This window comes from Aulonocara sp. 'chitande type north' Nkhata Bay, linkage group LG15 (genome assembly GCF_057382095.1).
Source record: "Aulonocara sp. 'chitande type north' Nkhata Bay isolate Kocher_YH1m ecotype deep benthic linkage group LG15, A_spYH_male_GT1.1, whole genome shotgun sequence".
Taxonomy (NCBI): domain Eukaryota; kingdom Metazoa; phylum Chordata; class Actinopteri; order Cichliformes; family Cichlidae; genus Aulonocara; species Aulonocara sp. 'chitande type north' Nkhata Bay.
The window spans coordinates 553,069-581,026 of NC_141358.1; the positions used below are offsets into that span (position 1 = coordinate 553,069).

Genomic DNA, 27,958 nt, shown 5'->3' on the forward strand with positions numbered 1-27,958 from the left:
AAATGGTCTTTCAAAACCAAAGCCAGAACAGCACTATCTGTGAGGGAATGTGTCCCGTAACACATCCCCTCCCAACCAAACGCATACGCACTACCCTTAACACACACCCTCTGTTCAGTGTAACTTAGTGTTCATAAGCAATTTGCTCACTCACTTTGACTGGAAATCTGATCGGTGTCTGATAGACATGGAGTGTTGTTTGTTAATTGAAGCAAAGTTAATGGGTTAACAATCATTTTTGTGTAGAGTGCAGCAAAGGTAAGAATGTTTTATTTGTGTATTTCTTTAGATTGTTGTATCTTTTTAAGGAAAATAACAGAGGTGAGCTCTCACTACCACCTGACTGAACTACACACAAGTCTGCCTCTTGTATTAAATTATTGGAGTTAAAAGTTTCTGACATTTCAAATTAAGTTTCATATATTGTAGCCTTTCAGGTTTTATGTTGTCAATGTCTCCATCTGGATATATCAGTTTTAAAAAATGCATATTACCAAAACACTATCCCTGACCTTTGTGGTTCTTAAGATGTTAAATAATCATAGTTTAACATAATCTAAAAAGTCATAAATCCTGTAATAGTTAAACCTTTAAATGTGAATCTCTTTATGTTTCTGCTATAGAAGCCCCCAGCATGCTATGGCTGTCATGAGATACATTACCATTCAGTATCACAATATGCTATTCCTATGATAAGAAACCCTTTAACCTCTGTTTTGTTAACAGGATCTTCCCTTCCACAAGCCAAATAACAGAACTGAAAATACTTTGTGATTTCATCAAGTTGAGTAGAATCACAGTAGGTGAACAAGTTGTGTTTTATATCTATTCAGTTCACTGATTAGTTTAGGTTTTTTTTTTTTAGTTTATAACATGGTTTGGTGCATACATTTCTGTTTCTGGATTTAAAAAAAATGTGTTTTTAAATTATCAATATTTATGATACATTACGATTGCTGAACCAAACACATCGGCCGTGTCTTTGACTCAACAAGAAAATAATGTGGGCATAAGCTATACCGCATCACCGGGCTTTGTGTACACAGTGGTGCTATCCTACCGTTGGTGTGGACAGGAATGAACAGTGCACTGTTAAAAGAAAAACCACCAACTTCTTGTTTGTATTCATAGCCAACATGCAAAATGATGCAAACAGGTTTTTCCTAGCTAAATACAAGCTTCCTGTACTTTGGAATGGAAAGCAGATAGCAGCTGATAAGAGTGTTATGGAAGCTAAAGACAAAAATAGTTCAAGATAGTTTGAGACTCATAGTTAAATATATGGGAGACCCAGTGCTGACACAGTTAATAAAAAGACAAAACTTTATAGTGAGATTTCAATAAGCACATGTAGGAATAGAAACAGGTGAAGTCTTATACTGCATTTCAGCTCAGTATTTTGGTTTTAAAACCTCTACCTTTGCACACTTTTGAATCCGGTGCTTTTACTGGCTTCAGAAAACAGAGTTCTAGCTTAGTGATTATACTTCCCGACACTTTAAGTTCTGACACTTTCAATTGAGTTCCATTTTATTTATAATAGCAAATCACAATAATAGTTGTGAGAGTGTTAATGTCCTTACAAATAGGACCAGTATTTCTTTATGCATCCATGTGCTGTACCTTGGATAAATTGTGTACTTTATGTATGTTCTTCATTGAGTATCTCTCTTCTCAGCTTGTCATAACTTGTGTTTTTTTCCAGGTGATGAAAATGTATTCCAAGGTTTTCATTTTTCTGACCGGAGCTGTGTACATCTACTACCAGGTAGAGAACCCTCTTCAGTCTAATGGGGTACTTTTTTGTATAGGAGTACAGTTTACCAATCAAGGTTCAAGTTAAATGTTAATTATATTTTACTCTTGTGTGTTATATACTAGTTTAATGTAGAAAATTCAACCTGTTTTATTCCAAATCTCAACTCCACAGTATATCCATATATTCACGTTTATAGAGATATGATTTGTGTACTTTAATTTATCTTAACATTGAATTGTTAGTTTTTGAGAATGCGTTATTTTGTCATTTTTCTGGTTTTGCCATTGCAGGTCCTTGCACAAGGTAAGCCAGTAAGGTAAAAAGGAGGAGTTGAAGGTGATCACATTGATTAAGCTAAGTTTATTTAATAATGTATTTTAGTTTATTTTATTAGTAAGCCTTAGGTATTTCACAAGTAATGATGAGAACCAAAATCTACCTTTTACTATCCCAATAAATCTGAATTCCTAAATTGAACACAATAATTCATCATGTAGTTAATATAATTTTTACATTTATTCTATTTCTCAAATACCTCTTCTATTCAAATAAGTTGCTGATCACACAAAATAATAACATATATCAAATCTTATTCCTATTTAAGATATCTACAGCGCTGACATAATGGTGGAGAGTAATGTCACACTGGATGCCCAAACTGTCCTGTCAGCTATCAATTCAACAAACCTCTCACTGAGCAAACAAACAGTACAAATCATAAACACTGAACTGGTAGCAGGTATGTTTCTGGAACATTTTCTTGAATTTGTTGTTAAGTTGTAATTTTTTTGAAGTAGAATAGAATAGCTTTTATAGTCACTGTTACAAGAATAGTGAAAGGCTGTTTGGCATTTTTCCATGTATGTGAAGTACACAATAGCGTAAGTATTTACACAATAACAGACAAATTTACATTTACACAAGAAAGATATGTACAAGTTATACATACACCTGCAAATATACGGATACACCCATACACGCACAAACATACATATATCTATACATATGTATGCATGCGTACATACCATACATACACACACATATATATACATATATATATATACACACACACACATATATACAAACATATATATATATATATATATATATATATATATATATATATATATATATATATATATATAAAACACCCAGCACGCCCCTGCGAGCGGTTTATCCTTCAAGCTCGGGTCCTCTACCAGAGGCCTGGGAGCTTGAGGGTCCTGCGCAGTATCTTAGCTGTTCCCAGGACTGCGCTCTTCTGGACAGAGATCTCCGATGTTATTCCCGGGATCTGCTGGAGCCACTCGCTTAGCTTGGGAGTCACCGCACCTAGTGCTCCGATTACCACGGGGACCACCATTACCTTCACCCTCCACATCCTCTCGAGCTCTATTCTGAGCCCTTGGTATTTCTCCAGCTTCTCGTGTTCCTTCTTCCTGATATTGCTGTCATTCGGAACCGCTACATCGATCACTACGGCCGTCTTCTTCTGTTTGTCTACCACCACTATGTCCGGTTGGTTAGCCACCACCATTTTGTCCGTCTGTATCTGGAAGTCCCACAGGATCTTAGCTCGGTCATTCTCCACCACCCTTGGGGGCATCTCCCATTTTGACCTCGGGACTTCCAGGTTATACTCGGCACAGATGTTCCTGTACACTATGCCGGCCACTTGGTTATGGCGTTCCATGTATGCCTTGCCTGCTAGCATCTTGCACCCTGCTGTTATGTGCTGGATTGTCTCTGGGGCATCTTTACACAGCCTGCACCTGGGGTCTTGCCTGGTGTGATAGACCCCAGCCTCTATGGATCTTGTACTCAGAGCTTGTTCTTGTGCTGCCATGATTAGTGCCTCTGTGCTGTCTTTCAGTCCAGCTTTGTCCAGCCACTGGTAGGATTTCTGGATATCAGCCACCTCCTCTATCTGCCGGTGGTACATACCGTGCAGGGGCCTGTCCTTCCATGATGGTTCCTCGTCTCCCTCCTCTTTCTTGGGTTTCTGCTGCCTGAGGTATTCACTGAGCACTCGGTCAGTTGGGGCCATCTTCCCAATGTATTCTTGGATGTTCCTTGTCTCATCCTGGACTGTGGTGCTGACACTCACCAGTCCCCGGCCCCCTTCCTTCCGCTTAGCGTACAGCCTCAGGGTGCTGGACTTGGGGTGAAACCCTCCATGCATGGTAAGGAGCTTTCTTGTCTTTATGTCAGTGGCTTCTATCTCCTCCTTTGGCCAGCCTATTACCCCAGCAGGGTACCTGATCACGGGCAGGGCGTACGTGTTGATGGCCCGGATCTTGTTCTTACCATTCAGCTGACTCCTCAGGACTTGCCTGACCCTCTGCAGGTACTTGGTGGTTGCAGCCTTTCTAGCGGCCTCTTCATGGTTCCCATTTGCCTGCGGGATCCCCAGGTACTTGTAACTGTCCTCTATGTCTGCAATGTTGCCTTCTGGTAGTTCAATCCCCTCAGTTCTGACTACCTTCCCTCTCTTTGATACCATCCGACTACACTTCTCCAGTCCGAACGACATTCCAATGTCATTGCTGTATAGCCTGGTAGTGTGGATCAGTGAATCGATGTCTCGTTCACTCTTGGCATACAGCTTGATGTCATCCATGTACAGGAGGTGGCTGACAACTGCTCCGTTCCGTAGTCGGTATCCGTAGCCAGTCTTGTTAATGATCTCACTGAGGGGGTTCAGGCCTATGCAGAACAGCAGTGGGGACAGAGCATCTCCTTGGTAGATCCCGCACTTGATGGTGACTTGTGCTATGGGCTTGGAGTTGGCCTCTAGTGTTGTACGCCACATCCCCATTGAGTTCCTGATGAAGGCTCTTAGGGTCCCATTGATCTTGTACAATTCTAGGCATTCCAGTATCCAGCTGTGGGGCATTGAGTCATAGGCCTTCTTGTAATCAATCCAGGCAGTGCACAGGTTGGTCAGTCTGGTCTTGCAGTCTCGGCTGATTGTTCTGTCTACCAGTAGCTGGTGTTTTGCGCCTCTGGTATTCTTGCCAATTCCTTTCTGTGTCCCGCTCATGTATTGACCCATGTGCCTGTTCATCTTAGCCGATATGATGCCTGACAGGAGCTTCCATGTAGTACTGAGGCAGGTTATTGGTCGGTAGTTGGAGGGGACCGGTCCCTTCTTGGGGTCCTTGGGGATCAGGACCGTCCGACCTTCGGTTAGCCATTCCGGGTGTCTCTCGTTAACTAGCAGCTGGTTCATTTGTGCTGCCAGACGCTCGTGGAGTGCAGTCAGCTTCTTCAGCCAGTAGGCGTGAACCATGTCGGGCCCTGGTGCTGTCCAACTCTTCATACTGGAGACCCTTTCTTGGATATCTGCCACTGTGATGGTTACTGGACCCTGTTCAGGGAGGTCGCTGTGGTCTGCCCTCAGATCCTCTAGCCACTGAGCATTGCAAATATGGGTTGCATCCTTCTCCCATATGCGCTTCCAGTATTGCTCCGTCTCCAGCCTTGGTGGTGCTGTTCTCTTATTGTTCCCTTGCCACTGAGAGTACACCTTTGCTGGTTCTGTGGAGAACGGCTGGTTTATTCTCCTGCCTTCTATCTCTCTGGTGTACCTCCTCAAGCGGCTGGCCAAGGCTCTGAGTCTTTGCTTGGCAGTTTCCAAGGCCTCAGGTATGGACAGCTTGCTGTATTTCTTAGGCACCTTATTTGTCGCACCTTGCTGCAACTCCGTTAGTTGGCTAACCTCCCTCCGTGCTACTTTGATCTTGCCCTCTAGCCTCCTTCTCCATGGAGGGTACTGCCCCTTGTGGCTGTTCAACTTGTAGCCAAGCATCTCACTGATCACTGCTGCCGTATTGTAGATCAGCTTGTTAGTGTCGGTAATCGTGGTTGTAGGTATTGCCCGTAGTGCTGCATTAACATCATCTAGCAGACCTTCTGAGGGTACTTCACGTAATCTTGGTAACCGGCTATGGGGGATCCAGGTTTCAAGCTTGGCCATGATCCTATTTTTCAGGTCAGTTCCTCTCGCACTCAACGATCCTTCTCCTATCGCACTTGGGGCTATGTACCCAATCTCGGGTGGGGGTGATGATATCGCCTCCCTGACCTGGCGTCCTGACTCCTCCTTGCCGTAGCATTTGTGTTGTACCTCGTCAATCTCTAGCTGTGAGAGCAGTCCCTTCTTTCGAATGTTGGAACACTGAACTACTAGTTGTTTCGCCGTCATTGTGGATGTTGGGTATCGAAGAATCCATAGGTCCCTCATCCTATTCATGTAGGGACTAGTAAAGCGCTATATATATATATATATATATATATATATATATATATATATATATATATATATATATAAATGAATAATCTGAGGAGCAGGTGCATTGAGAGGTGCAGTGTGATCAGTGATATTGCACATCGAGTGTGTGTGTGTGTGTGGGGGGTGATATTGCACATTGAGTGGGGGGTGCTGTTGCAACTATAATAAATAAGGTTATAATAAATACAGTTTAGAGAGGTAGGGATGTTGGTTGCATTGAAGTATAAATAGAAATACGGTTTATAAATAAGGTGTAATGGTAAATGGCCTGTATTTATATAGCCCTTTACTAGTCCCTAAGGATCCCAAAGCGCTTTACATATCCAGTCATCCACCCATTCATGCATACATTCACACACTGGTGATGGCAAGCTACATTGTAGCCACAGCCACCCTGGGGCGCACTGACAGAGGCGAGGCTGCCGAACACTGGCGCCACCGGGCCCTCTGACCACCACCAGTAGGCAGCGGGTGAAGTGTCTTGCCCAAGGACACAACGACCGAGACTGTCCAAGCCGGGGCTCGAACCGGCGAACTCCCATCTCTTGAGCCACAATCGCCCCGATAATGTCCATGAGCGTTGGCAGTGCAGTTATCCTCCAATCAGGGTGGAGGTAGGGCATGTTGGACAGCATGTGGGTAAAACTTCTGTTGAGTCTGTTTGTCTTCGACCTGATGGACCTGTAGCATTTACCAGAGGGAAGGGGGGAAAAGTGAGTGTCCAGGATGCATGGGGTCTTTGATGACGATGCTGGCTTTCTGCTGAAGTCTGCCAGTATAAATGTCTCTGAGGGGGGTTAGTGAAGTGCCGATTGCTTGCTGCCCTCACCACCCGCTGCAGTTTCCTCTTGTCCTCTGCGGTGCAGCAGTTGAAACAGAGTGTGCAGAAGTAGGTCAGAAGGCTCTCGATGGTGGAGCAGTAGAAGTTTACTAGCAGTCTCTGGGGTAATTGGGCCTGACGTAGTTCCCTGAGGAAGTATAGCCTTTGTTGTGCTTTTCCTGCCTGGTGGGAAATGTTTATGGACCAGGTAAGGTTGGCCGAGATGTGGACTCCGAGGAACTTAAAGCTTTCTACCCTTTCTACCTCCTCCCCATCAATGTAGAGGGTAGAGTGCCCCGATCGCTTTGTTCTTCTGAAGTCGATTACCATCTCCCTGGTCTTGGCTGTGTTCAGATGCAGGTTGTTGTCGTCACACCATTGCTTCAGATGCTGAACCTCCTCTCTGTAGGCTGAATCATCATTGTAGTCCTATGATGGTGGTGTCGTCAGCAAATTATATGATGGTGTTACTGGTGTGGATTGGAGAACAGTCATGGGTGAAAAGTGAGTATAAGAGGCGATTGAGGACACACCACTGTGGGACACCTACATTCAGAATGAGGGTGGAGGAGGTGTGCTCTCCCATTCTGATGTTCTGGGGTCTGTTGCTCAGAAAGTCCAATATCCAGCTGCACAGTGAGCTGCTGAGTCATGGGTTGCTTAGTTTTTTAACCAGTTTGTGGGGTTGAACTGCATTGAAGGCAGATCTGAAGTCCACCAATAGCATTCCAACATAGGAGTTACTAATGTCCAGGTGTGTGAGGGTTGTGTGAAGAGCTGTTATTATTGCATCCCCAAGTAAATAAAATTGTGTAATCTAACCTTTAAAAAAAAAGGATCATCAGGCTGTGATTACTTAAACATTATCTTCAACATAACAGAGCTGCAGTAATATTAACTGCAATTTGTCTATAACTGATGTTTTTCTTACAAGAGTCAAAACTATTGGACTGGACTCTGTTTTAATAAAAGAATATTACCAATGTGCACTGTTTCAGGTTTTGTCAGGAAGTGCTCATTTGTCAGTTCTACTAAACTCATGTGAGATTACTAGTTTAGATTGATGAATAAATGCACGGAAAAATATATAAGCGCAACACTTGTTTTTGCTCACATTTTTCACGAGCCGAACGCAAACATCTGAAAATTATTCTACATACACAAAAGACCCATGACTCTCAAATATTGTTCTCAAATCTTTATAAATATGTGTTAGTGAGCACTTTTCCTTTACAAAGATAATCCATCCCACCTCACAGGTGTGGCATATCAAGGGGCTGATTAGTAGTGATGTGCAATACCACTGATTTCCTTTCCGATCCGATACCAAGTAATATTCAGGGTGGTATCGACGATACTGATCCGATACCGATACTTTGTACAAAAACTTATTTTATTTATTGTATCTCAAATTATAGCATCATAATGATTACAGGACATCAGATTACTTGTTCTTATCACTTAATAATGCAGAGTTCATCATATAGAAATAAAAAACTGAAGTTGTGCTATTTGAACACCTTGCCTGCCTGCAGCACTAAAGGACTCTGTGAGAGACGTGTGTCTCGCCCTAGCAGCACCTGTCCCTCTCCTCCTCTTCAGTTCGCGTCAAGAATGAGAATGTAGCTCTGTAAACGTCAAATATCTGAGCCGACCGACACATCGTCTTCAAACCCCTGCGGTCTTTCACTACTCGGGTTAAACATGATATATAAGTCACTTTGATAACTTAAAAATGTTATTGTTTGGCTTTTTCAGTGTTTTATTTGTGAGTAAATCGGTTTGGCTGAGATTAAAGTTATTAGATTAAATAAAATTTAACGGGAGGGTTCCTCCGGGGTTTTCACACAGCTAAATAAACGTCGAAAAAGAAAACTAATTAAACAAAGTGTGAGACAGTCCAGAGTTTACGCAAGCACCCGGTTATATTTCAGATAGCAAGGAGCAGACAGCAGAGTTTCACTCCACCGAGGGAGCTCATGACATACTACCCGGCTTTCTTTAGACCGCGAAGCAGCCTCTGAATTTGGACACCACCGCTGTTTCCAACCCGATAATAAAAACGATGACATTTAATGTACTTTATCCGATAAATAAACCCTGTAAAATGTATTTATCACCCCCCAACAGCCCTTTTGAATGTCTCTCTAGTATGGCCACAACACCTCACTTTTTTGCCACATGTATCGCAAACCACGTCTCAGCTGTTTGTGGAGGTAAAATACGTCCGCACATGACTCCAATTACGCTCAGCTGCGCACGCCACGGGGCTGCGAGACATTTATACAGCCGTATTTCGCACATGACTATGAAAGGCGGAAGAGGAAGTAGTTCCTTTGGATGTAGACAATCCGAATGTTATAGTTTCTTTCCACTCTGTTACTGTTAATGATAAACTACAAATTTACTCTAAATTACTAAAATATCAATATTTTAATGTGAGAATCGATTCTAGAACATAAATGACTGGTATCGGAGGAATCGATATTTCAGGATCGAGCCACACATCACTACTGATTAGACAGCATAAATAATGTTCAGTTGTGCCTTAGACTGCCCACAATAACAGGCCACTCTGAAACGTGCACAGTTTTGCTTTATGGGGGGGGGAAATCAGTCAGCGTCTGGTGTGCCCACCATTTGCCTTATGCAGGGCAACACATCTTCGTCGCATAGAGTTGATCAGGTTGTTGATCATGGCCTGTGGAATGTTGATCCACTCCTCTTCGATAGCTGTGTGAAGTTGCTGAATATTGGTAGAAACTGGAACACGCTGTCGTATACACCAATCCAGAGCATCCCAAACATGCTCAATGGGTGACATGTCCAGTGAGTATGCTGGTCATGCAAGAACTGGGATGTTTTCAGCTTCCAGCAATTGTGTACAGATCCTTGCAATATGGGGCCATGCGTTATCATGCTGCAACATGAGGTGATGGTCGTGGATGAGTGGCACAACAATAGGCCTCAGGATCTCGTCACGGTACCTCTGTGCATTCAAAATGCCATCAATAAAATGCACTTGTGTTCATTGTCCATAACATACGCCTGCCCATACCAGAACCCCACCACCACCATGGGCCACCTGATCCACAATGTTGACATCAGCAAACCGCTCACCCACACACGCTGTCTGCCATCTGCCCTAAACAGTAAAAACCGGGACTCATCTGTGAACAAAACACCTCTCCAACGTGCCAGATGCCACTGAATTTGAGTGTTTGTCCACTCAAGTCAGTTACAACGACGAACTGCAGTGAGGTTCAAACCCCAATGAGCACGACAAACATGCAGATAAGCTTCCCTGAGATGGTTTCTGACAGTTTGTGCAGAAATTCTTTGGTTATGCAAACCGATTGTTGCTGCAGCTGTCCGTGTGGCTGGTCTCAGGCAATCCTGGAGGTGAACATGCTGGATGTGAAGGTCCTGGCCTGGTGTGGTTACACATGATCTGCAGTTGTGAGGCCAGTTGGATGTACTGCCAAATTCTCTGAAACGTCTTTGGAGACTAGGGATGGGTATCGTTTAGGTTTTATCCGATACCGGTGCCAAACCGGTACTTTTGAAACGGTGCCGGTGCTCAAACGGTGCTCAAACCGGTGCTTAAAGAATGGAGAACACAAAATTGGTCCCAAAACCTCTCATGTTCAGCTGTTTTTTTGTAAAAAGATAACAAAGTTAGCCTTTTCTGCAGCTATGGGGCATATATGGTATCACTCTTAGCTGGAAGCAGTGCTTAATCAATGGAAAAAACACTTTGTCCAAAAACCTCTCATGTTTATCTGTTTCCCTCTTTTTCTTTGGTCATTTTAGCCTTTTTGGCCAGGGTGAAGGGAGTATCTGCCATCAAACAAGAAGACAGCCGCATGTAGCTATGATAGTGTTTGCTAGTTCACCTCACATGCATTAATGTAATAACGTGGTTAGCCTACGCAACGTAAATTACACATGAACAACATTAAGCTACTCACGCAGAGAAGAACGGCTGCTGCTGCCATCATCATTTCTGCTACACTGGCAGGGCTAGGGGCCAGGACTCTCCTCTTCGGGGTTTTTGGGGGATATTGCTAACTCCGGGTCCGATAACAGGCAACCCACGCACAGTAGATGTGCTCGGTGTGAGGTCTCGCAGCAAGCTATCATACGGCGCATTTCTGGGCTTTTAAAAGAAAACGCTATGCGTCGCCAGGTGTTTCATCGGATTTCAGGTGTTACCTCCTTTGACAGTATCACCTTAAAGCACTTGTTGCAGGCTGCTGAGTCTGCATATTTTGCTGTGAAGTACAGCCAGACTTTTGACCGCTTCGCCTTGGCCATTTTTAATCTGTAGCTCTGCTCTAAAAGAACGCACGTACCTGGCCCCGCCTACTATCCTCGGAAACGTAAAATGATTGGCTAGAATCTTTTTTTTTTTTTTTTTTTTTTTTGATGGTCACTGGTGACTTTAATACACAAAGAAAGCTTAAATCATAAAACTACTGCAGGGTTAAAAAAAAACAACAAAAAAACAACAACAACAGAAAAAACAACAGAAAAAAAAACATAGTAACCCACAAACTAATTATGAGGTCAGACTCCTGCCTGCCATTCTGGCAAGCAGGCAGGAACACAGGACTTGGAAAGTAAGAAATAAACTTGCAAGCAGTTTCATTACTTACTTCCCATGTCCTTTAATCATAATACAAAATAATGCAGGTACAGGAACAAGGAAACCAAATCAACAACTACTCAACAAAAAAAAAACTGCAAGAGAGGACATAACAAAGAGCATACGGAAGCTGAGAATTTAAATACACACCAGATAATTAGGAAGATGGGAAACACCAAGGAAGACAGCTGCAACAAATCAGGAAATGAGACAGGGGAAGTAAAAGCCGATACAAAGCACAGGAAACACAAGACTATCAAAATAACACACACACTCCTAATGCAAACAGAGTTTTTAGGCCTTGGATAGTTTTGTACTGAAACTGCAAGAAAAAACATGGCATGTTTACATACAGATCATTTCAGCATGCCTGTGGAAGTAATGGTGTGTGGTCTGAATTTGCATGAGCATTGCTACAAGCTGCATCTGCAGATTCTGCCAAACCAGAAGTGGGATGTAGATGTGTGTTTAAAAAATTACCTTTAAATGGTCATTTTAGTGATTTTCATTTTCACACTAATTTATAAAAAAAAAAAAGGTAATCGCCCCGGATGGAAAGCAGGTGTGCCGGTAATGGCCCAGCCCAGGGGTGTGGCCACCAGGGCATCCAACACACACACACACACAGACACCTTAGACACAGGACCACGGACCATGACAAGATATTTTTACATTACATGTTGTCTACTGTTGTACTATGAAGGAGAGCAGGTGTCAGTCAAATTTTCCCATACAGTTCTGATGATCCAGAGTGGCCCTAACCCTCAAATAAAAAAAACTAAAAAGAAAAAACTCAGAGAATTAAGAATGTTTTCTTTTATTTCTAGAATGCCTCATTGTTGGAACTGACACGAACTGCAACTGCTCTACAAATTATCTTTGGAGCAATGAAGTGTGCTACAACTACAGCTGCTGCGGGAATGCTACTTGCAAAAAAAACGTATCCTACATCACACCCCTCTGTTCTCCTAAAGTTCAAGGTAGATCTCCTGAAATGTGTAACTCTTTTTTTGTTTGTTTTTTTGTTTATTATTTTTATTTTATTTTTTCTATTCTGTTGATTAATGATATGGAATAAGTTTTAGTGTATACCAGTGTTATAGAGAACTAATGCAAAATTAAACTATTTGCATTAAAATGAGTGTTGAAAGCATTAAAAGTACTTAAAAATAGAAGTACTTTTTTTGCAAATAAACAATATTATTTATTTAAAAAAAAATATATAACAATAGTCAAACATGTCTTTGGTCAAATTTGACAACAGTGTCTGTTTTGTTGAATAGTATTAAGATACTGTTTTGAATTTCCAAAATATTGCCATGAAAAAAGCACCTATGTTACAAATAAATTAATCAAAAACAAAGCATACACTGAAAGTAATGTAACAACTTGAACATTTTGAACAATTACACCTAAATTAAAATGAGAAAATGTACTTGGATTCCAGTTGAAACTAAATTAATATAAACTATAATAAGTGTGGTGTACAAATCTGTTGAATACAGCTATGTTTATCCTTTGCTTTTCACTCTTCTACTTTTTCAAGATTCAAGAGCTTTATTGTCAATACAGTAGTATTCACAGTATACAGTGTACTGAAATGCTGTTCCACCATAAGCCCCCTATGGTGCATTTATAAATATATAAAGAATATATATCCAAGAGATATAAAACTAGGAATTATAAATAAATAACATGCTAAGTTTTGGTAAAAATTAAGGGATAAAAAGGTACTAATTACTAACTATACAATTCTATACAATACTATAATGGTAACTATACAATATTACCTGTACGATAAACAAAGATAAACAAAGACAGGACTGAGAGAATGTGCAGTAGGTATTGAATACCAGTTTCAAGCTATTGTCAGGATATTATTGATGAGACATGACAAAGACGTGTACGAAATGCAAAAATGTAAAGATTTCACCTAAAGAATTTAGGTGTGTGTTCAGAAGTATGTGACTGAGTGTGCAAATGAGAATATTGTTCCCAGGACCAGTTTGTAGTGGATTTGTGGTAGTTTTTGTTGTTTTTGAGTCTTTTGATGATTATTGTAAGGTGTTTGTAGAGGTGTATGTTTATATCAGTCCTTTTGTGGTAGTGAGTTGAGGGCTATGACTGAATGGGGGAAGAAGCTCTTGCAGTGTCTGGTCATTACAGTTTTAATGCTGCGAAACCGTCTGCCAGATGGAAGGAGGGAGAACAGTGCATATGAGGAGTGGAAAGTGTCCTTCACTATGCTGTTCGCACGTCGAATGATGTGTCTGTCATAGAGTTGGGAGATGGATGTGAGAGGGCTTCCAATGATCCTCTCTGCTCTCCTCACTATTTGCTGCTGAGACTTCTTTTCAGCGAGGGTGCATTTCCCGTACCAGATAGTGATGTAGCAGCAGAGGATGCTCTCAATGGTTCCCCAGTAAAATGATGTGAGGATAGGAGGAAGGAGACCGGCCTTCTTCAGTTTCCTAAGAAAGTGAAGACGTTGTTGGGCTTTCTTCATGATGGTGGTGGTGTTCAGGTTCCAGGAGAGGTCAGCTGAGATGTGCACACCGAGGAACTTCACACTGTTGACCATCTCAACAGCAGATCCGTTGATGTGCAGTGGAGTGTGAGCCATTGAGGTCTTCCTGAAGTTAACAACCATCTAAATGTTCAGAAGACTAATGCGAGACAGGTTGTTATTCTGGCTCTTTGTTCTCTGCCTCAAAACATGCAAAGAAGTCATTTAGTTGGTCTGGCAGAGAGGGATCCCTGCTGCATGCTGGAGGTGTTGGCTTGTAGCCCATGATTGTTTGGATGCCCTGCCACATTCGCCGAGTGTCCTTTGTACTTGTGAAATGTGTGTTGATCTTATCTGCATACTGCCGCTTTGCGTCTTTGATGGCCCGTGATACATCTGCTCTGGCTGTAGTGTAAGTTCCTCTATTTTTGGACTTAAAGGCAGAGTCTCTGATTTTCATCAGGTTGCGTGGCTTTGCAGAGAACCAGGGTTTATAGTTTGCAGATCACGGTCTTGGAGACAGTGACATCCTCAATGCATTTGCTGATGTAGCTGGTCACTGAGATTGTGTACTCCTCCAGGTCCACGGTGTCTGAGTATGTAGCAGCTTCTCTAAACATATCCCAGTCTGTGCATTCAAAGCAGTCCCCATGCTGATATGCATGCTTGTCTTTGACAACCAAAATAAAACCCAAAGTAATAACAAACTGTAATATTTACAATGAACACAGTTTTCATCAATGGATCAGTACAGACTGCAGCATGGGATTCAACCAAGACCACAACGGTATGTCTCATCCTCACGTTTGTACTATTCTATAAATAAACTATAAATATAAATATGTTTTCTATTGTTACATAGTACAAAAATATCAACGATGTCATGCTTTTTCTTTTCTTAGCTTCAAAACCAATTTCAAAAGCTGAATGCTATTCAGTATGTGAACGTTACTGGTCCAAGGTACTGTATTTTACAAAGAAATATGTTATATAAGTTACCTTTTTGGTTTTGTGTTTGTTTTTCGTCAATGTTATTTTTTTTTAAACAACATCACTTATTATTGTGACACCACTTATAGTCACCAACTAAACTGTTAGTTATTATAGGTGAGTTTTTTGTAAATGATTCTACCTGAGTTAGCTAATGTCTTCAGGGCTGTTTCAGAGACCTGAGCTTCAAAGCTGATTGGTAGATGGGAAACCCTGAAACCATGCCAAAGAATTCTATGTAAAACTCTCATCATTTCAGTAACTCTGTGCATACCTGATGACTAGTGTCAATAGCTGTTCCCTGGCAATAGAGGGGACAGCACTTGAAAACTGCATTCATTAATTTTCTTTTCTGCATTTCATGGTGCACAAAAGTGATTGCGAAAAAGATTAATCTTAGGATTCCAAAGAGACTGTCCAAATACTTTTTGGAGACCTTGCAATATGTAATATAATGTCGGTTTTAGACACTTTTGGAGACTGACAAAATTTATTAGATATGCACAGTAAATAAAACTTACTGTTTGTACTGTAATGTTTTTTTTATGTCGATAACAAGTTATTTTTCCACCATTCTCTACAGAACCATCTCCACATCCCCATCGCTGCAGTATGTTGACTTTCAGGTAGCTGTCAGTGTCAGAGTGCTGACTAGTAAACTTCAAGACATAGTCAATAATCTTACAAGTCTGCTTACACCTACAGCTATATTTGTGGACACTTTAGGTCAGTAAAAAATTATTTTTACTATTCTTTCAATTCCTGTACAACTTGATCTTCTAATCTATATATTTCTCTGTACCAGAGATTTATGACATTTGTTTGGACCTAAAAATATAGAGTTTGTGTGCTCCAGATATGGAGTTATATTAAGTATCATACCTCTTTTTTTTGGAATGTGCATTATGGGTATTGTGTTTTTGTATATGTTACCCCATATTTCCACACACTAATTCAACTATGACAAAATAAGTAAGCAGTATGGTTCAGAATGAGACTTGTGTTTCCAACAATGCAACAGTCTTTGCTCTTTTGCTTTTATGTCTAAAATGAGCCGTCCAGCTGTTTTTGTTCACACCCCAAGTGTATTTTCAATCCATACATTAGCAACAATGCTTAATGAGTTAGTTTTCATTTTCCAAAGCACATGATCTTTGTTTTGCTTACATTTAATGCAAAGTTAAATGTAACACCCATCCCACATTCTATTGAGAGGGGCCCTGGGTTCCTGTTGTTACTTTTCTACTGATACTCCCTTTTTAATGCTTATGGTATAAAATATGCAATAAAACTATACTATATGGAAATAAACCACACACAAGCAGGTCAATTATAAAGTTAACTCCACTTTAGTGAATAATTGGTTAACAACAACACAAAGGAAAATAAGTAAAATTATTAAAGTTTGATAAACAATGGTAAGCCATCTACCTGAACAGAAACAAAATAATCAAATAATATTGTGGGCCCACACGCACTCTCACCGACACACACACACCTCAAGTGCTACAGTCTTTCTGCTAGCAAACCCCTCGTTGCAGGCCTGAGTCGTGGCTCGGGTGCTTTGGGACCTAAAACAATATGGTCGCTTCACTTGTTGCCAAGTAGTAAAATAAAAAGCACGTGCAAACAACAGTACTCACACCTCCAGGCAGTTCAAGGGGATAGTGGAGGAAACTGGGTCAAGGCTACCAGCAGGCCGCGGCAGCAGCACTCACAGTCGTCGTCTCCACGTGCTATCATGTGAACACATAACTTCAGCACACCAGCAGAAGGGACCTCTCTGACACACCAGCAACACGTCCGTCTCCTCCTACTCACAGTAGAGGACAACAGTTTTCCACTACAGTTAACTACCCGTCAACCCGAAAATACGTCTGTCGCCCTTCTATGAACTCTGCGTTCACTCGACACTGTTGTTCAGCTCTCATCTCTCTCGCTTCCTGCAGAGTGCACTCCCCACTTACTCCCACCCATCTACCAGAGACTACTTCAGGGTTCACTGGAGCTGTAGTACATATCAATAACATTTCAAAAATAATGACATAAACCTCAAAATACAAATAAAAAGGCTGTGCATTTAAGTGACACACATCACATACCTTACAGGCATTTGTATACACATTATTGAACACAGTGAACATTTGCATTTAACTATCAATATAAATGAACTATTTAAATAAATGACCTATTTATATAGCCAGGGCTACATAAAGTTTTCATATCAAACCAAATTTACTCACTTCTTTTTTTAATTAACAGTGTGTGAATGTTTGTGTGAATGGGTGGATGACTGAATGTGTAAAGCGCTTTAAGGTCCTTGGATGGCAGAAAACTTTTTACAGCTTAACCAGGACAAGACTGAAGTTTTAATCGTCGGTCCTGAGGCTCAGAGAGAGAAACTCTTGTCTAAATTAGAAGCATTTTCACTATGTCCTTCGCTACAAGTGAAAAACCTGGGTGTTATTTTTGACTCTGAGCTTGGTTTTATCCCACATGTTAAACATGTAACCAAAATTGGATTTTATCATCTAAAAAATATAGCCAGAGTCCGTCCAATTCTCTCTCGGGCCAACACGGAGATGCTGATGCATGCTTTTATTACCAGTCGCATTGATTACTGTAATGCCCTGCTCTCTGGTCTTCCTAAGAAGAATATTTCAACTTTACAACTTTTGCAAAACTCGGCAGCTCGTGTGCTGACGAAGACCAGAGGGCGGGCCCACATTACACCGGTTTTAGAATCGCTGCACTGGCTCCCCGTGTGTTTCAGGATCGATTTTAAAGTTCTTTTATTGGTTTTTAAATGTCTTAATGGTCTTGGGCCTTCTTATCTCTCAGATCTGCTTTTACCGTATGAACCCTCGCGGACCCTGAGGTCCTCTGGTACTGGCCTTTTGACTGTCCCTAAAGTCAGGACACATACTCACGGAGAGGCAGCTTTTCAGTGGTATGGTCCTCGTCTGTGGAACAGCCTGCCGGAGGAGCTCAGGGCCGCAGAGAACGTACATGTTTTTAAGAACAGGCTCAAGACCCACCTTTTTAATTTAGCTTTCACCTAACGTTTATTTATTTTATGCTTATTTATTCTATCCTGTTATTCTATTATTAATTTAGACTTTACCTAATATTTATTGATTTTATTCTTATTCATTTTTTAATCTTCTTACTCTATTTATATTTATATTTATATTGTATCCTGTTCTTATTTATTTTATCATTTTACCCTGTATATATCATTTTACCCTGTATATATCCTATTGTGTCATATTTCCTCAGAGGGCGCTCTCTGCACCGGGGCTGTGATCGACTGTGGCTGCTGGGTTTCTGGGGGTCCTCTCAGCCTGGCTGGGGGGCTCCTTGGCCTCCCTCCTGCTGTGTGCCCAGCCTGGAGGCTGCGGTCTGTGACCGGCTCCCGGTGCAGACGGCTCTCTGTTATAGTGTTTCCTCACTTGGCTCATGCGAGCCCAGCCCAATTTTTACTCTTTAAGTGTGCGCGTGTGTGTATGTGTGTGTGTGTGGGGGGGGGGGGGATATGTGTGTATTCACATCATTTATGTTAATGAGAGTGTGGGGAGTGAGTTGGAGGGTGGGGTGGGCTGCTTTTAACTATGTAAAGCACTTTGTGCTACATTTTTTTGTATGAAAAGTGCTTTATAAATAAAGATTGATTGATTGATTGATTAGGGACTAGTAAAGCGCTTTACAAATACAGGCCATTTACCATTCAGCAAAGCTGCTGTAAACTCTCACTGAAAAACATATATTTCCACAAGTGCAACAAAGTGAGAACACGTAGCATGAGTCTTAAACATTTTATTATTTTTGAGACTCATATGTCATATGAATATTTTATGTTTCGGGCCTAGCACCGGACCTTGAGGAACTCCAGATTGTATATCCATGCAGGTTGATTTGTATTCATTTATATCTACAAATTGCTGTCTCATCACCCAATTCAGCACAAACTATCTAATACCACACTTTTCCAGTTTGTTTAATAATATATTGTGTCAAAAGCATTTTGAGATCTAGAGTCAAAGTCAAAGTCAACTTTATTGTCAATTCTGCCACATGTACAGGACATACAGAGAATAGAAACTTCGTTACTCTCAATCCCTAGATAGAGGTATTCCAACTGCACACTCTTTATTGTCTATAAAATGTTTGAGTTCTTCAGTTAATTCCAGTAATGTCAAATATGTCGATCTGTCTTTTCAGAATCAATAAAACTACATGTGAAAAAATTGGAAAAACAAAACAAAATGAAATATTATGCCCACATATATTTAACCATACCAATTTAGCTGCAGTAACATTAGCTTACCATATCCCCATTATTTGTCTCCATGCCAATTAATTTTAGTTTTCACTAATGCATGGTTATTACAATTTATCTGTCATGATAGGCTGTGTGCAGGCAGGAAGGAAAAAAAGGACCCAAAATGCAGGACACTCAACGATGGGACTGGAACTCAAAACACAGCTTTTATTGCTGGAAAAACCTCATAAAATAAAAGTCACAAAAGCAAAACAAAACTCAACTCAGAACAAAGGAGCTGGAACACAAACACACAGCATTTAGAGGGTACAACGCGGCAAAGGCAAATACAGGGTTTAAATAAATGGCATAGTAATCAGGGAATGAAAAACAGGAGGGAGACAGCTGGGTGAAATTAGGGCTATTGAGTACTTAAAGCGCTGCATACAACATGCCTCATTCACACCATTCATACAATCACTTCTAAGATCAAGTGCAATTTAACCAACATTCACACTCTGATGAATGCATCGGAGAGCAACTTGGGGTTAGTAACTTGCCCAAGGATATTTGGCATGCAGACTGGGGAAGCCAGGACTCGAACCACAAACCTTACAATCAGTAGCTGATCTGCTCTACCACCTGAGCCACAGCCAAGAATCGGAACATAAATCATAATACAGATAAACACCAGAATATAAAAAACAAAAAATGCTGGGTCAAAATGACCCAGAACTGTGACATTATCTATTCTAACCATTCAGTATGAATAAAATAAATGTTCATAAATGTTCCAAAACAATGTTGTTGGCTAAATTTAAAGTTGGATAAGTTTAAAGTGACCTTTTTAGCATTTTTATAATTTATATTTCCATGTATTATCTTAACACAGGAATGGTCATTGTAGAGGCCCCAGGGACTCAAGTTTGCTATCAGTCCACGCCACAACTTGCATGCAAACTTGAGGAGGCCACAGACAGCGCAGGCTGGAATCTAACCACAGGGAATCAGCGCTTTGAGCTCTACGACGGCAGTGTGGTCCAGCTGAATACGACCTGTAGCACAAATACCTTCCAATCTTGTATTGGTGTTACCCTCAACAAGGTGACAGGCACTTGGGAAGGCAAGTGTTTACACTTTTTTCTTGATTAGAGATAAAACATCTCTGATATGAAATCAGTATACAAAATACACTTAGTTATAAACTCACACTAACAAGATAGTATAATGAATTAATCCTGTGAAGCACTTCCTCTAAACAGGTTTGAATATTTATTTTCTTTTTTGTGATCGATATTTTATTGATTTTCAACAGGGATGAGGGGACAGGTCAAAAAAACTGGTTTGATCCTTTGTGTGGGTAGCACAATGGCACAATGGATTTAAACTGTTTGATCAGCTCTGCTCTGAACCTGTTCATAACAAATAAGAATCTGATTTTTTATAAACTTGCATTGTAATATTTTTGACATATATTGTTTATACTCTCAGCGCTGTTTCCACTATGGTCAGTAATATGGCAACTGGTGGCTCAGCTCCTGTCATTTCCTGCATGTGTTGTTAACTGAAATGTCAATTAATGTGTAAAGGGCCAACCCTCCATTATAATTGTAACTGTCTTATGTTCCCTGCAGGCACATATGAGTGTGGATTTACCATTGGGTCAATCAGGCACATAGGCAGGACTAATCTGAGTGTGGCCCTCCTACCTGATACAATTACCCTGAGTAGCATGCCTCTTACTGTGGACTGTTCAGAAAATCCGCAAAGTGTAAGCATTACCGTCAGTGCCATAACCCCAGCAAGCAATACAACCTATGCCATTTCGTGGAGCTACAATGGTGAAGTGTCTCCTGATGTAAAAATGACAAGTAAGATTTTTTCCTTGAATTTTCAGTATTCTAACAGAAACAAATACATAGTTGTTTTTTTTGTTGTTGTTGTTTATTTATGTCATTAAAAACACTCAGATTAATCAGTAATGCAAAATATGTGTAAAGCTTACTGCACAAAATCTTTATTCACTTAAAAAAAATGTCATCTTCTGTTACAGCTTCAAGCAGTTACATCAACTACACATTCAATCCTGCCATCCTCTGCAAACAAACGATTGAACCATATGTTAATATCAGTTTTAAGAATGTAATCGGTCAAATTAAAAGTGCACAATTGAACATCCCAGTTATCTATGGTAAGGATTCTTTAAATTGTCTATTATTTTAAATACGTTTAAAGGGGCCTTATTATGCTCATTCCAGCTCCAGATTTCTATTCTACTATTATGCCAGGGGCTGGTGCAATCTTGTCTGAAAAACAGTTCCAATAATACCACCTTTCTTTTAAGCCAACTTTCAACTGACTGGCTACCCAATATTCAGCAATATATGCCTGAAATGTATAATGGGTCTACTTTAATCTGTTTATTGTAAATTTCATGTGTAGTATAATGACATATTCTCAGGCTTTAGAATTGCATATGTTTGCAAAGGCCTATGCTGCACCAGCTAATGATATAAATATAATTAATAATATTATTTTCTTTTTCCTAATGTTTTTTTTTTTTTTTTATTATTAAGCTGGGAAGCCATTTTGTAAAGAGGAGCTACTGGATAAAGATACATGGCCAAAAACCCCAGCTGGAGACACAGTGATTATTCGAACATGCCCAGCAGGCACGGTTGGCTATAAGTCCCGACCTTGTAACGGCCCAGCCTGGCAGCCAGTGTTCTCAAGCTGCGTCAGTGAACAATTGAACAAAATTTCAAATGCAGCTGAAGTGAGTGTGTCTTTATTTGTCATTACAATAATACGTTTTTGTTTGCTCTCGTTTGCATTTGTGTATGTGTTTCAGTATTTTTAGTTTCTGAAACTGCAATGATAAAGGTTTGTAAATTTTCATCTTAGTTCACCTTGACTTTAAAGTTCATACTCTCAGCTCTCTGCTGAGGCTAGGTCTCAGTCACACAGGCCTAGAGACTGGTCGGTGACCACTAGTTGCTACGGAAAAAGTGTATTCCAGTATTAAGTAGTAACTGGAAGTTTGCTGACGGAAGCTAGAGTGAATTGCTTTAGTCACCAGCAGGTTCCCACAATAACCAGTGGTTTACAGAATAGATGCTAACTTGGCTCCAAATACACTTACACAAACCAGAAACTGATAAAGTATTCCTTACTAATGCAACCAATACATTTCAACTCAGTCTTCAGTTTACTGTTTGCATCATACTGTCACTACGACTAAGAGAATAAAATGGTGAGTGTTTGACAGACAAGTTGGCATTTTTCATGTAAACTACAGATATCTGCTGGCAACTAATCACGAAGAGGTTTTTGTTGCAATTTGTTACCATTTTCACCCAACATTATAAGTAAAATTTAATAAACTCCAAAACTAAGCTATATAGATCATACCATTTAGAAGGAGTATGGTCAAATCTGGAGCGATTTCAATTACACAGCGTAGCATATTGCATATGTAAAACTACTGCTTTGTTTAATGTTTTGCATGTAACCCATACAAATCCAAATGTAAAAGTATGTCAAGACTTTAAAATAAAGTGTCTGTTGTGCTTACTGTTGTGAACTATAAAATAGAATTATAGGATTTTTCTTTTCTTTACACACTAATTCCTTTATCTAGGCCTTCCTGAAGGGACTAGGGGCCACCACGGAGGTGGCCAAGAATATATTTGAAGGGCTAAAGAACAGCTCTACATTAAGTTCTGGATCTGGTGAAAGTATTGCTGACATTAGCGCCTCCATCGGTGTTCTAAATATGATGGCCAACGCATCAAACACAACTGTGTTGGGAGAGGATATCTTTCCTGTAAGCACATCTACCTTTTCTGTTATACATACATAGTTCTGAATATAAAAGTTCAGACTTCATTTTAGAAGTAGAAATTCAAATAATCCTCAACATATACTCATTCTACATTCTACTACTCATGTCACGTCAAGATAGTTAGAGGAATAATACCAATAATACAACACAATGGAAATAAGTCAATAAAAATGTACAAGTACCTATTCTGCAGGAAAAAATGTCCACCAACTGTATAATATGGATTAATATGGCAGATTATCAGTTTCATCAGTTTAAATATGTTACATTTTCTTTAATCTACAGTAAGACCTTTAAGAAATAATAGAATAACAAAAGAATTGCTAAAATAATGTCCTTCACGACTCTGTGATGCAGCTAACTGTCAATACAGCAACATATAACTCTTTCTAAACATGTTACTTGTTCTGTTACTAATTAGCTAACATAAATGATGTAAGTCTATTAGCAACAACTAACCAAAACAGGGCTCTGTAGTGGAAATGACCCTTTATACATGTAGTTTCTCTTCCACTTTAAATTTCAACAACAGACCATGCAGTACTTAAAGATCCTTGACTGTACACCCAAGCGGATTACGCCTGAATAGGGGTCCTAGCATCAACTGAGAAAGTGTGAAAAGTCACTGTTCAGTCAAATAAATTTTTTAAGTTTATTTTCTATTTTACTGTCTTTCAGGATTTTGTTAGTGCAGCAAGCAATATGTTGAATGGCACCTGGAGTGGGGTAAATGACACAATTCGTTATAAAATGTCATCAAACTACCTAGAGTCTGTGGAAGGTCTAGTGAAGAACATTAAGGTCAACCAGAGCAACGGAATCAACAGTACAAATCTAGACCTTACATTCTGTCGAAGTAATGACTGTAATATGTCTGTGTTTGACATTGGTGTGAATATGAACAAGACCAATGGAATACTGAAAACTGTAGCTGTGAAAAATCTAATGAGTAAATTAAATAACAGCTTTAATGGCATACAACCTGAACGTACCGACCTCATATTATCAGCCACACTGGACAATAATAGTGATTCAACTATACAAATTAGACTGGACTTCCCCAGTGGGAAAACCAACCCCACTCAACCTCACTGTGTCTTCTGGAACACCACAAGGAATCAATGGTCAGATGAAGGATGCAATATCAGCATTTCTGATAAAAACCACACAATATGTGAGTGCAACCACCTAACTGCATTCTCTGTCCTAATGTCCAAGGGTGATGGAGGAAAACCAGATCCTATCCTTGAACTTATTTCAAATATTGGCCTTGGTGTGTCCATTTGCTCCTTGGTGATCTTTCTCATCATTGAATCTCTGGTGTGGTCAGCTGTGGTCAAGACTAACCTTTCTCATTTTCGGCACACAGCTATAGTGAACATTGCCACATTCCTCTTGCTTGCAGATTGCAGTTTCTTGGCTTCTAGCAATCCCAAGACTTTAACTGACAGCTGGTGTCTAGTACTGACCATATGCAAACACCTCTTTTTCTTGGCTATGTTCTGCTGGATGCTGTGCCTGAGCATCATGCTTGTCCACCAGCTCATCTTTGTCTTCAGCCCACTGAGGAAAAGAGTTTTCATGTTCCTCTCCAGCATTTTAGGCTATGTTTGCCCAATCCTAATGGTGGGATCCAGCTATGTGTACTGCAAATACACCAACCAGGACTACTACGACAGCAAAACATGCTGGCTAGTTTATGTAAAACTCTTGGTTGGCTCCATGCATGCTTTTCTCCTGCCTGTGGGAACCATTGTTTTGGCAAATCTCTTTTCCATGATTGTTGTCATCGTTACACTGATGAAGACCTCAGTCCCTGACAGCAGCAAGGCCGATGACAAGGAAACGGCAAAAGGCATCCTCAAAGTGGTGATTGTTCTAACACCTGTCTTTGGAGTGACATGGATTGTTGGCTTCATTCAACTCATCATGTCTGATAGCCCCATCTATAACGTTATCACCTACATTTTCACCATCCTTAATACCTTCCAGGTAATTTGAATGCACAGTTAGCACATACCAAGCAAATTTAGGTAATAATTATTTCAAAAAATGTATTTGATGATCTAAAACATTCACAAATATGAATAAGAAAATCAACAATGGACAAATCTCCATTTCCCTCTATTATAGTTTATAAATTATAATTGTCTTTTTTTATAATTCTTTTTCTTTAAAAGTTATATTTTTTTGCTTTTCATTGTTGATCAATTGTAGAAGTAACATATTTTAAAACATTCATTATTTCATTGTTTAAAAGTAAAAATAAAGCCATGTATTAAAGTTGAGTTAATTATCAATATCCAAGTTTCTGATGATGATCAGAAAACTTCATTCAATGGCAATGCACAGATCTAACTTTCCCATTGGCATATAACTCCCTTAAACTCTTGTCTCTGCTGATAAAAACTGCAAACCTGATTCAAAAGGAAAACCATTGTGTCTTTTTAGACATGTTACGTATTTTTTCTCTCTTCCAGGGTTTTTTTATTTTGATCACAGGGTGTTTTGCAGAGCAGAAGGTAGGTTTAATCATTTTAGTGGAACAGATATCACTCTAGATATATTTATAAAAAAAAAAAATTGATGGTTAGAAGAAAGTGTTTAGTATTTGCCATGTACTTAATGTATTAAACAATTTGTCTACATTGTTACTATCAGGTCAGAGAGGAACTGTTCAAGCTCATAACTGTAAGCACAACAATGAGATACATACAGAATTGCCTGATAAAGTGATAGAAACATGGTTGATAATACTTCTGGTCTCTTCCCTCAGGGAAAATCAAAAGGAAATGACAGCACAAAGAAATTCACTTCAACTACGTACACAAAAGACCACTGAAGATGTAGGTCAGTTCTATCTATTGTCCTTAACAATATTCCTTTAATAATGCCAAATTTCTATCTTGAAACTTGGTAGCCCACTGAACTGATCAATCCTGAGTGATGAGAGATCCTTCAGTAACTAAACTCGCATTTTCAGGGTTATATCTATTAACTGTTGATGGCTGCTGTAAACCACCACACAAATACAAGTTGTTTTGTGTTTACAAAGTAATCTATAACAAGGCTGAGTAGCAGGGTTGCACTTGTACTCCGGTGGAACGGCATAGGTTGTGTAATATCAACATACTAGCATGCTTAAAATGATAACGTTGGTGTTTAGCAGATATCATGTTTAGGGATAAGGGATAAGGTAATTACAAATAATTGCAACAATTTAGCCAAGAAAGAAATTGTAATTTTGCCTTGATTATGTTGGATGATAAACATTTCATGGATTGCCAAAGTTATGAACCCTGTTTATTTGCTTTATCTACAGTGTGGAAAAGACACATTTCTCAAGGTTTTGCTTTTTTTTAAGCAGCAGAAATTGACATTTTGATTTCTGGGTAACCCAAACTGAATAAAATGAGTTATTAAACCATGGTCACACTGAACCTGTTGAAACAATATGAATACTTGTTTTCTGCTGGTTTTGTGATCACAATTTGAATGTTGTGCTGTTTTTCACGAGGCTCTCGTGTCAAACAGTTATAGTACCCATATGGTCAGCATTAATTACTTCTTCACCACATGGAAGCAGAAATGATCTTTTGTGAATTAAAGTTGAGTCTTAAAAGTTTTATTTTTTTGCTTTTCAGACTGTGAATCCTGAACTAACAACTCGCCTGTCCAACTACCCCTCTACAGGAGAATACAGTTAGCATTAAGTTAGTATGTAGTTCATTGACATTTACAGTGCGTTGTTTAAGGAGATTTAACTAAATGTTGTTTATAATCATATCATTATCTATAGTTATATGTAGTTTTCCTAAAAAGCAATAGAACCCCTGTCTAGTTATTATTTATGACCAATTAGAAGTGCATGACAGTGTCTTTATCTCCAGAGACCCTGCCTTTCTTATTTATTCTTATTTTGCCATGTAACTGATGTTTCTTGACTGTAACACATATACAGGACAATAACAGCAAACAGGACGAAGAATGCACTTCAGCTGCATTGACAGATAGTGTAAAACATGGCTGTACCTGCCAGATGTAAAAGTGAGGCTTGTCTTATACTTTTGTTTGCAGTCATTACTAAATGCCGTCCTTGACATAAATGACAGCCTGAATGGCAAGGGTTAGGGTTTCAGTGACTCGTTTCCAGTCATCTTGGAAATCTAGGTCATTCTTCTTGCCAGAAAAGAGAATTTCCCACGATATCTACATCAACACAAGTTTCATGGTCAGTTCTACCCTTCACTCTTCACATCAGGTTTCAAAACACCAAAATGCCACTCAAAAGAATTATCTTAAAGCTTCAAATGAGATTTCAGGAACCAGCGGGTAACATTGAACATCTTTTATACTGTCTTTGGCTGAAGTGAATCTGGTAGTGAGTTTGAAAATTGTGTTTGCTAGCAATAACCAAAAAATGTAGCATACTATACCTTTAAATAGAGCATTGTTGTCAATGATTAGCGCTAAGGTTCCGATGATATTTGTACATGACACATAGTACTTCTAGCTATTCTTCTTGCTATTATTATTAGCTAAGGTTGGTAGATTTTGTCAGTTATCTTTGTAGATGCAAAAATCATTTGTTTTCTTCCATTCCAAGTAAAATTAAAGATAACTAACTGTGTACATCTTCGACTTAACTGGATTTTGGATATTAAGTAGACCAAGAGTGCAAGTGCTCACTGTGCATAGAACAAAGTAAATGCTTTAACAAGTCCGGACTTGTTTAATGGTTGTATTTAAGATGAATTACTGTATATTTAAATTTATGTTTGGCGTGAACTATAACCTGTATACTATCCCTGTGTGGCCACTGTATGTATCTGAAAT

The 27,958-nt window shown here is 39.7% G+C and overlaps 1 protein-coding gene across 2 annotated transcripts; it reads left to right on the forward strand.

The window, feature by feature from the left end:
• Nucleotides 1-126: 126 nt before the first annotated feature.
• On the forward strand, nucleotides 127-27,958 carry adgrf3b (adhesion G protein-coupled receptor F3b). Of its 2 annotated transcripts, none has more exons than XM_086264043.1 (19): nucleotides 127-258; nucleotides 727-799; nucleotides 1,706-1,768; nucleotides 2,050-2,062; nucleotides 2,364-2,498; nucleotides 12,349-12,501; nucleotides 14,759-14,814; nucleotides 14,930-14,988; nucleotides 15,601-15,743; nucleotides 20,171-20,401; nucleotides 20,913-21,149; nucleotides 21,332-21,469; nucleotides 21,855-22,054; nucleotides 22,919-23,104; nucleotides 23,801-25,114; nucleotides 25,603-25,644; nucleotides 25,784-25,813; nucleotides 25,899-25,972; nucleotides 26,767-27,958. In XM_086264043.1, the coding sequence occupies exons 3-18, from the start codon at nucleotides 1,709-1,711 to the stop codon at nucleotides 25,962-25,964; spliced, it is 3,063 nt and encodes a 1,020-aa protein (XP_086120169.1). In that variant the 5' UTR covers nucleotides 127-258; nucleotides 727-799; nucleotides 1,706-1,708; the 3' UTR covers nucleotides 25,965-25,972; nucleotides 26,767-27,958. The 2 variants fall into 2 exon arrangements, with proteins under 2 accessions (XP_086120169.1, XP_086120170.1); XM_086264044.1 differs by having other exon boundaries at nucleotides 25,899-25,968.